Below are 14,718 nucleotides of genomic sequence, written 5' to 3'. Positions count from 1 at the left end.
ATTTGGCCATTACCCTTTATATTTTAAATTCTGTGGCAGAAACAAGCTTCCATAAATATCTATGGCAGTCTTCATTTCTTTCATTTTAAATTCAAATGTAGTTCATGTAGTTAATAGAGCTTTTAATTTGTCAGAAAACTGCAGGGAGACCGTAAAGCTTCTCTTTTCTTGACCGCAGTTTTATAAATGATTCTCATTACGAATTTGAGAAGATGGTTAGCACATGTTGCATATTCAAATCCACAATCTTTACTTGCATTTTCGGCTTGTCAAGTGTTAATTTCAGACCCTTGCTGCAATACTACAGGTGTCTCATACACAGCCACTAGAACAATATGACCAGGGACAGCTTTGATTTCTTATTCAGACCTTAATTCACACTCTATAAGCTCTTATTCTTTTCTCCCCTGTTGTGATGTACTGGATATCCAAGTGAAACGGCGTTTGGATTAAGAATGTTGGGCAGGAATTGATTGGATGGTTGTGGTTTGCTATTGGCTGATCTCATGTGAGTGACAGGTTCGTCATCAGAGAAGAGATGCTGCAAGACGAACGTATTCTGATTCAAGATTACCAGGAACAGGAATTAGAAATAATGATGTGCACGGAAAAATCACTTATGATAAATACTGCAATATTCTCAAAAAAATAAAAATATTGTCAATATTGATTTCATGGTGACTTTAAATTAACTCCTTTATTTAAGATTTGACTAAAATAGAATAGTCTTAAAATATTCTCTAGTAAAATCACTCCTACTATAGGAGCTCTGCTGGAAGTCCACTGGTCACCCAGTGTGAATAGACAGCCAGAGAAGCACACGGGGAAGGGTTAGCAACTGCATCTGTATTAGCATTATCAGCCACTGGGGAAGAAACAGACATGAGATAGTAGCCTGGAGAAGGAGAGGCCGTTCTCTCCTCCTGAACGGCCTCATGGGACACCGAGCGAGGAGTTGATGTGATCTCCACTGCAGTGCTGAGCTCCGGGTCAGGTACGGGTACGGGTCGGGTCGTCAGGCTGGACACTTTCTTGCGTATGGCCCTCATTGTGATGGGGATGGACATGCATCTGGGAAAAAAACAAAAAGAGGGTGAATGAGGATTCAAAACAGAAATTTAATTTCCAGAGCACAAGCTGTAGTTAGGGACAAGTCTCGCTTTGAAAACACACATTTTTTGTTTTAAACGTCATGAAATCTGTGACTACTACACCCTTACACGTAGGTGAAAGCAATCAAACTAGCCCAAATATTTAGTAAACATGGCAGGACTCTGGAGGACGTGAAGAATGTTTCGAATAAGAGCCGAGTTCTGGAAAGCATCTCATTTTGCTGAAAATAAATAGTTTCCCCCCCAAAAAATGATTCTGTCATCAAACCAATGAGACTTTGATTAACAATCTGTGTTTTGAAGATGAACAATCTTGAGATTTCTGTCCCTCGTGCATCAAGCAAACTCGTATGAGCTTTATTACCCGGTGTCGTGTTAACGGCCCCTAAGTTAATAACTAATGATCTTTGCATCGGAAGTGAATCAATCAAAAACTTACTTTAGCTGGAAAATTAAGTTACTTTAAAACTAAAAGTGCTATATAAATAAAGGTGACTTGACTTGATCATTTCTGATGTGCTCTATTTATGTGCATTTGTCAATGATTATATATGCAAACAAAATCTGTTCGTCATAAAACACAATGATCGGGTCTTATCAGAAATGGGTATTAAACCATTCCACTCATATGCATTTCGTTATGGACTTTTTGAAACATCAATGTTTTGGTGGATAGGAGTTTTCAATGGAGAGACAGAAATCTCTCAGGTTTCATTAAAAATATCTTAATATGCATTTCAAAGATGAACAAAAGTCTTATGAATTTGGAACAAGGGCAAGTAACCTGATGGCAATTTTCATTTTTTTGTGAACTATCCCTTTAAGTATTGAGTATGGTTAACAATACAGAGTTTTTCACATTTGTTTGAACAGTTTCTAAATGCAAAATGACATCACCGTAATTAGTGAGCATGTGGAGTGTTGATCAGCAAAATGTTGCACGTACCGCACAAGGACTCGGGATATGTAGTCATCCAATTTATGATCCACTAAATCAGGCATCAGAAGTCTGCAGCTCACCTGATGAGAATCCTCCACCGTCACCTGAACTAGTGCAGTAAACATCATGTTCAATACTATACATGTGCTGATTGTTTCCACAGGATGTGTTAAAGTCCCCCTGTGGTGAAAGACAAGCTTTTAATGTTGTTTATGTGTCTATGTGGTGTTTTTAATATGCTTCAAGACAAACCATGTGTAAATTCATAAGTCGACAGCATTGCTGAGTATTTTCTCCTTAAAACTGCAGTGAACCAAAGACAGTCTCAAAAACACGCTTTGAAATCGCTGGTGTTTCTGACGTCACAAACTACCCTGTAACCAATCAGATCAACGTGTGATCGTCAACCAGTGGATCTCTGAGCTGAGTGAGTGAGTGGAGGCGGGGCTCATTTGCATATTCATAGAACCGTGCATAATAAATGAGGCAAGGGTGTCGAGTTACATTCAAGATATTTTAAGGCATGACAATTTTTTTTTTCAAGGAAAAAACGTTTAAATATGTAATTTTGGTGATCAAAGATGAGTTTTAAGGGATGCAATTATTGACTACAGGGGGACTTTAAAATAGATGCAAAACCGTTCAATTAGCATGCAATGAATTTGAATATGAATACAGTCTATACTGTATAGTGAATCCACTGTACATCATCATTCATAACTAGGGCTGTCACTTTTGTGAAAAAATCCTGTTCGATTTTTGAGACAAATGTTCATTGAATCGATTGTAAAATAAAGACGTTTCCAAAAAAAAGTCATGGGTAAATCCGGACAACTAACAGGCATTAGGACGAACGTAAAGAGGGCGCTTGAGACGAACAAGTCAGCAAATATTCCTGATGATTTATTGGCGTGAAGTTTCGTGCACAATGACAAACAGGAGTGCAACATTCTCGAAAAACAATAAGCAGAGTGGACTGCCATAACACAAATGAAAAACATCACTGCAGGCTTCAACATGGCTGTGTTTACGATTAGAAATGTCAAACAAATTTCGCCAACGTAGGCGATTGTAGACTGTAGCCCGAATCTGTATCTGTATGCATGAGACCGTCTGAATTCACATTTTAGTAGTAAAAAGAGACACATTATGCAGAAGTATAATCTGCCGTTATGTGTGTTTGTCAGAGCCTGCAGTGGCTGTGTGACGCGCGTTCGCTGCGGGCGTATCGTGACGAGCTGGACGCGCTCCGAGAAAAGACCGTTAAAATCGATTCCCTATTTTCGTTTTCGAAACTTGCGTTGGTTGGTCCGATCGATTTTCGAACGTAAAGTGACAGCCCTATTCATAACCGCCCAATGTGTGTAAGGGTGCTTACGAACAGCCAGGTGGTTGCTATCGTCAAGGCTGAATGTAACAGAAAGGCAGTGGTCTGATTCTGGAAGGACCTCACATCTCAAGTCATACTGTAAGCCAGCATCTACAGTATATGAAAAATGAGAATCTGAAATTACACAAATGAGTCTGAGATGGCCAGGAGAGCGTGTTGCCCGTCTACTGCCAGCTGAATGCATGAATAAGTTGCATTATAATAACCTATGTGATGGCTGTGGTTACTGAAACAGCTTTCCATCAGCACATTGACAGCCGACTGATGGCGAAGGACGTTTAGTAAGGCAGGGACGTGGCCGGGGTGATGGAAGGGGACTGTGTGAATTAAGGCTCCTTTCCATGATTCGTGGCCCCATTCGGCCCCAGGGAACACATAACTGTGGTACTCAGAGGCAGGCAATGGCTGAAAAATGTGAAAGATGACAACCAAGGAAAATAAAACAGAGCAAAATCAATGAAGCCGTCCCAAAACAAACACTCTTCTAGCAGCAAAGAATGACAAGTACAAGTCAATGCAAATAACACTCTGCAACAGTAGCCAGTAATGGACAAAACAACAGTTCTGAATATGCAATAAAGAGAGTTATCATGGCTAACAGTTTATGTAAAATATACCACAACAAACTGAATTCCATCTGTCCAGGAGATCTGGAAGTTCTGCTTGATGAGAAGTTGAGGTAGAGGCTCCACCTGCAGGTGTGTCTCAGACATGACCCCATCTGAGTGACGTTACGAGACTGGTTACTTGGCAAAGCTACATGATGTTGTTTAAAAACAATGCATTTCTTATAGGACAGATCTCAGTCAGGGTATAATGCACCTGTGATTGTGCCCATTTTCTTGATGAAGGAACTAAGCATGGGTAATGGTGGCTGTAGTTTGAGAAGAAAGGTGGCGGGGAGTAATTCTGAGCAGGAGTCGGTGAGCGGCTGAAACACTGGAAACCTAAAGCATAGACAAATCAATCTGGCACCATTCATTCTTCTCTCTATAGAGCTAAACTAGAGTTAAAGGGAGCTGGGAAAGGCCTGTTTACACCTGGTCACTGCATGCGAATCCGTTAGCTATCCGATCGTGAAAACACCAGGGGCCAGATTTACTAACAGCTTGCTCCAACGCAAAGCCTCTTTTGGCGTTAATGCATATGCATTTGTAGGAGTTCCCCTTTCAGACGGAAAATTTATGGGAGGAGTATTTAAATGAATCATGCAAGGTGATTTACTAAGGTTTGCGCTAGTCAATTTTCTTGTATTTGCACCATTTACCACCCAAAAATAAGCAGACGCTAATTTGCGCTGCTCTTGGTAGGTTGCGTTGGCCATTATGGAAATGATCCGGCTGCATCTGTTTTCTTTCAGTTGCGTGTCTTCAATAGATCAGGCGCATAACTTTCCACTCCCATCTGAGCTTTTTTGGTTTTGCGCTTTCATGCTAATTTGTGGTTTAGTAAATCTGGCATAAATGCCCTTTAAAACATTTTCGAGATTTAATTTAAATTGGATTTAAATCGGATCACTCGAACCACTTCAGAAGGGGGTAGAGATGCCCTCCAAACGAAACTGGATTAGTGCAAATGCATCTGGTTGTTGAAGCCATTTATGTCAATTTTACTGAGTATCTTTTCAGCAAGCCGGCAGCAAATGAAACCGAAAGTTTGGCGCTAAACACACAATCATCTTCATTAACAGACTCAGAGCTGTAAAGAGTACCTGAAAACCATACTTGAGTAAAAGTACAGATACCTTACAGCAAAAATTACTTCTTAAAGGTGCTCTAAGCGATGTCACCCGTTTTTTAGGCCAAAACATTTGTCACATCCAGCAAACATTTCCTCACTATCCGCTAGCTGCCTGTCCCCTGAACACACTGTAGAGAAACGCTGTCTCTGTAGACAGCCCAGGCTCCACAAACGACAACAAAAACAAACTGGCCCAGCCTGGACCACGAAACATAACAAACAGTGTTCCAGCCAATAACCGACAAGAATGATTTAGGGGTGGGAGGTTAGTGCGCGTGTACATGAAGGGGGGTGTGGGGGGGTTAGTGCGCGTGTACATGAAGGGGGGTGTGGGGGGGTTAGTGCGCGTGCACATGAAGGGGGGTGTGAGGGGTGGAGGAGAGAGAAGCATGAAGAGGGAAGTTAGCTAGAGGAGAGATGTCCTAGACAACGACTAATGTTAAAAATCTATATTCTTGAGAATTTATAACAAATAACAAAGAAAAGGGGAAAAGAAGGAACACGCGAAGTCCCGAATTTACATCGGAAAAGCGTTCAAAAGGTGGCGAGAACTCCGCCAGCAGAAGGGCTTCCAATCCGACATTTAGGAGGCTCTGTTTCTGCTGGACAGGGTAAATCCCGTTTGGTTTTTCTAAATGGTTCATGATAGAGATGTGACGGTGATAATATTCTCCCACCGGTTAATCGACTTGTGACAACACCGGTATTACCGGTTTCATCGTGGGGGTGGGGGGTGTTAGAGTGATGTAATTTTTTTTTTTTTTTACATGGCGTCAATTCATCATTCGTATTGAGTTTGATTGACATGCGATCTGACCAATCAAATTCCACCATTTTTGTGCGACAAAGCAGTCAGAAGAGTTATTGATTAACTTCGGTGGATTTGAACTTGGCTTTAACTGAGGCAATCTGTCACAACACATTAAAGAGCCAAAAAACGGTAGGCCTATTTTATATTTGACTGACCAAATTTGAAAGTCGAGACTTTGTTTCATATTAAATATTACCTGCTTGGTCCTGTCTTTTCCGCGCGTTGTCAGTGTCCTCTATTTTTCACTGCTTTAGATCATGTTGAGAACAATAACGCCCTATAGGGCGCGATTTCGGATTCAACCACAGTGTTTGAATGGTGGGTTCGTTATTATTCGTGAAAAACGCAAACGCTTATATTAAACATAAAACGTTTATTAAAAAAAATAAGAATACACCATGTAAGGTTACATTTCATCACTTCACGAATGGACAGCGACTCTTAAGTAGCAGGAACGCGTTCTCGCGCATTCATATTAAGTGCATTTTTGGGAAACGCGCGTGGAATTGCGGCGTGTGACGAGCGTAACCTTGCACATAGAGAACGCTCTTAAGAGCTTAGATACATCGTTATCGGGAAACCCGGAATCTCCGCACTAGCCTAACTGAAAACTATGAAAGCCGTGTGACCGGCCAACCGGTGAAAAAAATACATTAAAGAAACTATTCCCTCTGATTTTGTTTCATTAATAAATTTTGACTAATCGCAGCAGTCTCGCATTCGTTTAGAGCTCGTGTGAATTTAACGAACAACCTCGTTCCAACAGGAAACGCCACATGAATTTCACTGCGATTTATGAGTTTTTCTTTTGCGTGAAAAGTTCGCCGGAGATGTGTTAAAAGATTCATTCATGCACACAAGACAGTGCATTCATGATTATTAGGCTACCGGTATACCAATCCTTGTTCAAGGGCGAAAAGAGAACTCGATACTGACGCGCGTCTTTTTCGTGTGTGTGTGTGTGTGTGTGTATGTAGGCAGGACTTACAGCGCGGTCTCTTGTTTTGTCACGCTTGAATGGTTGAGCATGATCATACAACGCTAGTCAACTGGTGACAGAAAATATGGATACTGCGTAATTGCTTTAAAAAAATGTTTTGCGGTGCTGCGGTGGGCAAGTGATGAAACCGGTGTTGCGACTGAACACCGTGTAACACCGGTAACACCGACTATCGCGCCAAGCCTAGTTCATGACTGTTTCAGGAAGCACGGAAGGGCGGGGGAGGGGGAGGGGACGGGATGAGGAGGAGGGAGGGTCGAGCTAGCCTCCGTTTTGTTTGACAATACTTTGAACGTCAACAAGAAGTGACTTCACCCAACATCGCTTAGAGCAGCTTTAACAAGTTACAAGTCACCAATTACAATACGACTTGAGTAACAGTCTTAGAGTATCTGATTTTAACAGTAATTAAGTATTTTACTCGTACTGAGGTAGGCTCAAAGATGCACTAGTCCTCGACACCTAAGAGACATGCCAGTGAAAATAAGAAAATTGGTTTGTAACATGAGATATGTTTATTTTCTAAAATCAAAATAAAGATAAACACCTAAATACTGCTATAAAGGTCAACACAACAGCCTCTTAAACATCTACAAACTCAAGTCTCAGTTAAGCTCAAGTGCACGAAAAGGCCATAAGTAAACCAGTATCCTTCAAAAAGGTCTCATCAATAAAGTGGATAAATAAAATAACGTTAAGTAAAACGAAATAATCAAAGTCTATTGCACTGGATGTGCTGTTTTCGGCCTCATCATGACCTCATCTCCCAAATCAAACACCTGCGATCTGATCTTGAAATTAGCTGATAATAAATAAAAGCGCATATGTTGCTTTCATTGATGTGAATTTCCATGTTGCGTGGGAACTGAAGATTGGGTTTATATTTGTTTGCAGGGACACCTATGTGGCCAAGTGTCAACATGAGATCATAAAACACACATGAGGTGACCAGGTGTAAACAGGCCCTGACTATACCCTCGCCATTTCCCTGACTCGACTTGAACCTGCAACTTTGTGTTAATGCTACTTTTTGTGTGTGTTAATACTACTTATGAACATGATCTGTAGTGCTGCCGGGTCTCATCTCTGATGAGATTAACACTCCAGCACTCACCCGAGAGAGTCGACCTGCGGTGGAGAAGAGATCAGCGACTCGATCTGCAGTCTGTGTGAGGCGTCACTGTTTCCCACCATTACCAGAGCAATCCGGCCTCTACGAACATCACCTAGATTGAATTCAACACCACACCAGCACAAGGCTTACACACGGAGTAGCATGGAAATCACTTCATACTTGACTCAATGCTCTGCATTACATCTAAACATTACATTAATACTGATGCGACTTGATATTTTACAATAGTTAGGGATGCATGATATATCGGCCACCATATCGGTATTGGCCGATATATGTTCATTTTTAATGTTATCGTTATCGGCCCGACAAGAAAATTTGGCCGATATATTAAAGCCGATAAATAATGGATTATTTCCTTCAGCTGAGACACGTCAGATGCGCACTGTTCAACATTAAGGGTTTGAATTGCTTGAAATAACTTCAAAAAGGAAAATAAAGTAAAGTGCAACATGTGCAAGTCTGTCATATACGCTACATAACATTATAATGAGAACATCATTATAATTGTGTGTTTGGGACATGGCTGTTAATGGTGACTTGTTTTGTAATCAGGCTCTCAAAAATTATATAAAAATTTGGATTTAGATTTATCGGCCGATATACCGGTTATCGGCTTTCAAATATATCGGTTATCGGCTTTCAAATATAAAGAATTATCGGTATCGGCCAAAATGTTAATATCGGTGCATCCCTAATAATATTAAAATCTAAGCTACTTTGAAAAATGAATAAATACTATAATAGTATATAAATAATATTAAACACTGCATTAGAAGTTCCATGTTTTAATACCTGTGTCCGACAACCCCATGAGAACATCTAATGGACTTATGTAGTACTCGACTGTCATTGGAGTTCCTGTGAGGAAGGTGGAGCGAAAGAACGCTTTAATATTTCTAATAAAACGTGCTGATCCGACACCGTTTTCCCCTCGCGTACCGTCTCTGCCCGGCTGGACGTTCCCAATCCTGCCGTTCATGATGAGGTCAACGTGAAGGTCACTTTCTCTCAAAGATCTACAAGTGTAAGAGGCATTGCTCATCACTTTATACGATGATACACTCATCTTGAAACATGTTAGTGCTAGTTTCCCTCACCTTGGTAAATGGGATATCTTGAAGAGATCAGTTTCCAGGTGCCGAAGAGCGGAGTAGATCTTAGCCTTGACATCACTGCCAGAACACACTCATCATAATTGGAGAAATATGCAAATAAATTCTCCTAATCAGAGACCAGAAGGCAATACCTGTCTCCCTGGATGTTGTAAAAGGAGACGAGATCATCCAACTTTAGAGAGAACTCTTGAAATTTCTTCATCCTGAGGGAATACGAGAACCATTTTTACTCCCACTCTAAAAAGGGCATATTACATGTTTCTCTAGAAATAAAGAACATTTATATTTACCTTAACAACTGAAGGAGTGATGGACTGGACTAAAAACAAACAAACATAAAAACAAACACATGAATGCAGCTCACAGAATCTTTCCCACATAGTGAATATGAATATTGACAGGTACACGAAAGCGAGAGCACATTACACCGATTTCATCTTCACTCCGATGGTTGCAGATTCATTTCCATATATATATATATTTTGTTTTAATCCTTAAATGGTTTGGCACCAACATATCTTGATTCCTTAGTGAAACGTCATACATCTGACAGATCCGTTCAGTCACTTCTGATTCCAAGATCTAGATTAAACCTAAGACTATTTAGAGCTTTAAATCATTGTTAAAAACTCTGATTTTAACTCAGGCTTTTAATTCCTCTGGTCATATTTGTCTGTTGTTGTTTTATGCTATTTTGTGATGTCTTTGTATTTTGATATTACATTTTATTATTGGGCAACTGTAGTTGCAATAAATTGTGCTATATAAATACACTGTAAAAACATTTTTACCGTGTTAAAATTATGGTAAAAAAAAACTGGCAGCTGTGGTTGCCAGAAATCTACTGTATCAAATATGGAAGCAACATTTTAGGTTTTACAGACTTGACTTAAATTTACAGTAAAACAACATTTCATTATTTGATATAATGTTAATTTAACGACCTATTGAAGTACTAATACCTGTTTTGTACAATTGTAATACACTGACAACCACCAATCACAGTGGAGATGAGAGTCACATGATGAATTAAAGCTCATCACGAACAGCTTTCGCACAAGAGAGTTAATAGTAACATATAGAAGCTGTAGTGTCATTCACACAAACACCATCATGATAACACATGAAATTTTAAAACATTCATTTTACAACATTAAATGTAACAAAACCCTAATGTACATAACTGATTAAGAAAAACTATGAAGAAACAGTAATTCCAACAAAAATACATCATGTGAAATGTCATGCAGGGAATTGTGGGAATGTCAATTTACGGTTTTTCACTGTAAACTATACAATGACTTGTTCTTTTTTACTTCCAAAAACTGTCAATTTAATGGTATATTTCTGTAAAATCACATTAAATGTACGATTAGATCTATCACAGTTATTCACCGTATACAGTACAGAAACTGTTAACCAATTAACAGTTTTTCACTATAGCATTTTCACGGTCTTTTACCGTTAAATTCACGATAATTTTTTACAGTGTACAATAAACCAAAAAAATGAACATGCGCCCTTTGTCTCACCACCGGAGCTTCGCCGCGATGGGCCGCCCGCACGTCTTCCACGCGTCCTCCCGGGAGCAGGAGCACCTCGATGTAAAACAGGTCTGCGGTCAGATAGCACACCGTCTCAGTGGGGCTCAGGTGTGACCCCAATCTACACACACCAGGAGTTAGTCAGCGTCACTGAGGAAGAGCCAGCTGCACTACGAGTTCAGGAAGTAACGGCAATGAAATATGATAGTGATCCAAGACAATATTGACACAGTATTACATTGGGAGGCATGCAAACAAAGACGATTATGCCGATACAGTCTGAAAAACAACTTCATTTGAACAATCAATTTCTACGTTGATATATAGCGAAAAATGACTGTATTCAAACAGGTTTTCCAGAATAATCCCTCCCTCTGCCATTGGTTGTACATATGGGTGGGCGATCTGATGAGTTTACATCGTGATCGATCTTAGACGTCCAAGGTCTACTTTTCAAGCGAATCGTAGAGATCGTGACCTTTTATGTCCTCGTGATAATGTTAAAGTCCCCCGTAGTTAAATTGTATCCCTTAAAACTCATCTTTGATCACCAAAATTACATATTTAAACGTTTTTTTCCTTGAAAAAAAATCATCATGCCTTAAAATATCTGTAACTCGACACCTGTGTCTCATTTAGTATGCGCGGTTCTATGAATATGCAAATGAGCCCCGCCTCCACTCACTCACTCAGCTCAGAGATCCACTGGTTGACGATCACACGTTGATCTGATTGGTTACAAGGTAGTTTGTGACGTCAGAAACACCAGCGATTTCAAAGCGTGTTTTTGAGACTGTCTTTGGTTCACTGCAGTTTTAAGGAGAAAATACTCAGCAATGGAGTCGACTTATGAATTTACACATGGTTTGTCTTAAAGCATATTAAAAACACACAGACACATAACAACATTAAAAGCTTGTCTTTCACCACAGGGGGGCTTTAAAACACAGCAATGACTGCCTACTAGTCAAGTCAAGTCAGTGCTAGATGGCTGTGCTGACAGGCTGAATCACTCGATCATGTGAGTTTCATGCGTGGCAATGCATTTGAAAAACAATTTAACAGCAGTAGAGCTCATCCGTGTACTTTTGCGTCCATTCGTTTTTCCTTTTTTAACCCGTAATTGAAAAACGAAAAATGAACGGTTGGTGTATTTTTAAAACGCAAAGTTGAACACTAAAATTTGAATTGTACACCAAATGCTGCGCAAAAAAATTAATATTGACGTATTTTCAGATTTTTGTTTATGACTTTTTGCCCCTCCTTAAAAGCCTAAACTTAACATCCATATCAGTTATGTAACGAGACTGTCGTAAAATGCAGGCAGACTGTCGGGACTTGCTTTATTTTAAAAAGAAATATTAATTTTAAAAAGAGTTATTAAATGTGCATTAAACTGCTAAAGAAACTGATCCCAGAGATTTCAGGCACACACCTAAACGGTCAAATATAAAATATAGAAAAGTCAAAATGTCCGTCTTGGCGAGTATTTACATAAAGACAGCTAGTTAGGCTTATATCTTAAGCGAATCAACAGTTCCAGAAATCAGATGAGAGTCATTAGATCCTCTTGGTCTTAAAGCCTAATGCAAATAACTGATGCTGTCTGTCATTAATGTTAAAGACACAACCACTCACTGTAGTACTAGTCACTTTAATGAGAATCACTGTATATGTAATTCATACAGTGAAGACTATGGAGTGTTTTCAAGGTTAACTCGGGGTTTAATGACTATTTTGACGACTGATTGTTTCTAGCAATACCGTTTTAAATCGTGCAAATAGACAAAAGTCCATAGGCTTGTTCCAGTCTGTATATTCTCGATCTCAAAATTGGGAAGATCGCGATTCAGATCGTGGATCGTAATTGTTTGTTATCGTTAAGATTGTGATATTAAAGTTTGGGAAGATCGCCCACCCCTAGTAGTTCACCATTAACACTGCCACATATTTGCAGCTTAAGAAAGCAACATTTCCCCCTGCAAATGATCTGATGTTAATGCATAAAAATGTAATCTGAGTCCAATATGTCCATGTAGGAAAAGTTCGAACCCTCTTTGTTTGGCAATCATCTCTAGTCTGGACACCATGCCGGTCAAGGAGGACGCTACAGACAAAACACACAAACAACCAAGAAACTATAAGAGAAATATACATTTTAATTAACTATATCAGTTTAATTCAAGGACATCCTCACCGTTCAGCGCCTCATTGATCTTCTCAAGACATTTTGTGATTGGCTCACAAACTCTCGCGTCTCCTTTTGTTTTATCCTACAATGAAAAATATTCCTCACCTGCTAGTTTCACCACAGCAACTGAACTGAGAAATGTTGAAAAGCCCTGAGGAATGACCTTTTCAGACAAATATATAAGCCCAAGTGTAGCATGCAGTGACTTTCCAACCAACAAATACCATTAGGCCTATGCACCGTACAGCTGCTCAGAGAAAACACAGATTTATCATATTTCTGGAGAGGGACCTGCAGTTTGCATATTATTTTGGCAATCCACAACAGTCTTAAGCTCCACATCTGGAATAGATTTGGACGGTTGCGCGCACACATAATGGCAAACGTCTGAGGGTGATGCCTGAGAGACCCAAGTTTGGACTCTATTTGGCTAATGCGCAATAAATGACCCAAACTCGACCTCTTCTATATGATATCATCCTACTTTAAAATGCATATATGCATATATATATATAAACTGCATTTCACCCATCCAAGTGCACACACACAGCAGTGAGTATTGAACACACACACACACACACTGTGAACACACACCCGGAGCAGTGTGCAGACGTTTTTTGCTGAGGCGCCCGGAGAGTGATTGGGGGTTGCTCAAAGGAACCTCAGTTGTGGGTAATGAGAGCACTGTTCATCCACCTACATTACTGCTGGTACTGAGACTCGAACCCACAACCTTCGGGTTACAAGTCCGACTCTCTAACCATTAAATGTATGGAAGCTTGTTTCCGTCACAGAATAAAATTAAGAAAGGTAATTGCGACTTTTTCTCTCACAATTTGTACTTTTTCTCCGAATTGTGCGATATAAACTCGCAATTCCCACTTTTTTCCCCCTCGCAATTTTTTTTTCTCTTTCAAAATTGCGAGTTTAAATCCTACAAATCTGACTTTTTTTACTTTATAACACACAATTGCGAGTTTATATCACGCAATTCTGAGAAAAAAGTCAGAATTAATAAATAAAAAAAAGTCAGTTGTGCACCTAGTTACGGTTGCTAAGCCACCGTAATTGTCGTTTTTGGATGTAGTATTTCTCAAAGGCAGTTTTCTTACCATGCATCTTCGGACCAGTTGCATGGTCTCATTCCAAGATTTATCAGCATATTTGGACTTCAAGGTAGACATTAAAGTTTTGGTCTTCATACTTGCAGGAGCTGTGAAGGCGACAGACCAGCAGTGAATGTTTTAGCTTGTTCTCAGAATTGTTGTTGTATATTTTATAATAATAACAACAATAACTCTAAAACTAGCCAAAGCGTTTGTTTTCTGGTCTTTCAGCTTTTTTTCCATTTTTTTTATTTTTTAAACATTTTATATTTATAACTTTTTACAACAAATCCGCCCACAATCATAAGACTAATGTCTTTCAGCTTGTTTAGAGGGTATGACCAACAAAGCAATTTATGCTGGTTTAATGTTTTTTGGTTGTTTTTTTTGTTTTTTTTAAAAAGGAAAAAAAAGAGATTTCACTTTACCGCCTTCGCTCTTTGACTCCATTTCGGTCGAGACTCTTGTTAATTACGTTTAGACTGCTGCTCAAGAGATGTATCTCAAGATTAACAACACAAAACGTCGAGGAAAGTATAAACATAAACGTTCAAACTTCAAAAATACTTTCAACTAGTCTCTCTCTGCTAATTAATCGAGTTCCCGCGCTAGACACTAATCAGCGGCGCGC

At 39.5% G+C, this 14,718-nt stretch overlaps 1 protein-coding gene across 1 annotated transcript; it reads right to left on the bottom strand.

The window, feature by feature from the left end:
* Nucleotides 1-753: 753 nt before the first annotated feature.
* On the bottom strand, nucleotides 754-14,714 carry med1l (mediator complex subunit 1-like). Its single transcript, XM_084103049.1, has 17 exons — nucleotides 14,516-14,714; nucleotides 14,094-14,194; nucleotides 12,988-13,063; nucleotides 12,843-12,897; nucleotides 10,779-10,911; nucleotides 9,537-9,565; nucleotides 9,378-9,449; nucleotides 9,229-9,303; nucleotides 9,071-9,147; nucleotides 8,924-8,989; nucleotides 8,108-8,219; nucleotides 4,265-4,389; nucleotides 4,060-4,163; nucleotides 3,649-3,847; nucleotides 3,431-3,532; nucleotides 2,059-2,161; nucleotides 754-1,071 (listed from the first exon to the last, which is right to left on the bottom strand). The coding sequence occupies exons 1-17, from the start codon at nucleotides 14,535-14,537 to the stop codon at nucleotides 759-761; spliced, it is 1,764 nt and encodes a 587-aa protein (XP_083959175.1). The 5' UTR covers nucleotides 14,538-14,714; the 3' UTR covers nucleotides 754-758.
* Between the last annotated feature and the right edge of the window lie 4 nt (nucleotides 14,715-14,718).

The sequence above is a fragment of the Abramis brama genome, assembly GCF_963993115.1.
Source record: "Abramis brama genome assembly, chromosome: 24".
In the NCBI taxonomy this organism is placed as follows: Eukaryota; Metazoa; Chordata; class Actinopteri; order Cypriniformes; family Leuciscidae; genus Abramis; species Abramis brama.
The sequence above is the reverse complement of the archived record's forward strand: the minus strand, read 5'-3'. Positions and strand labels throughout refer to the sequence as shown.

Excerpts from the sequence above, each read along its gene's own strand:
- med1l (XM_084103049.1), bottom strand. The coding sequence starts at position 14,537 with ATGGAGTCAAAGAGCGAAGGCG. Across the intron at positions 8,220-8,923 it reads CATGGGGTTGTCGGACACAG|GTGATGTTCGTAGAGGCCGG; the intron begins GTATTAAAACAT and ends AATTCAATCTAG. Across the intron at positions 1,072-2,058 it reads ATATCCCGAGTCCTTGTGCG|ATGCATGTCCATCCCCATCA; the intron begins GTACGTGCAACA and ends TTTTTTTCCCAG.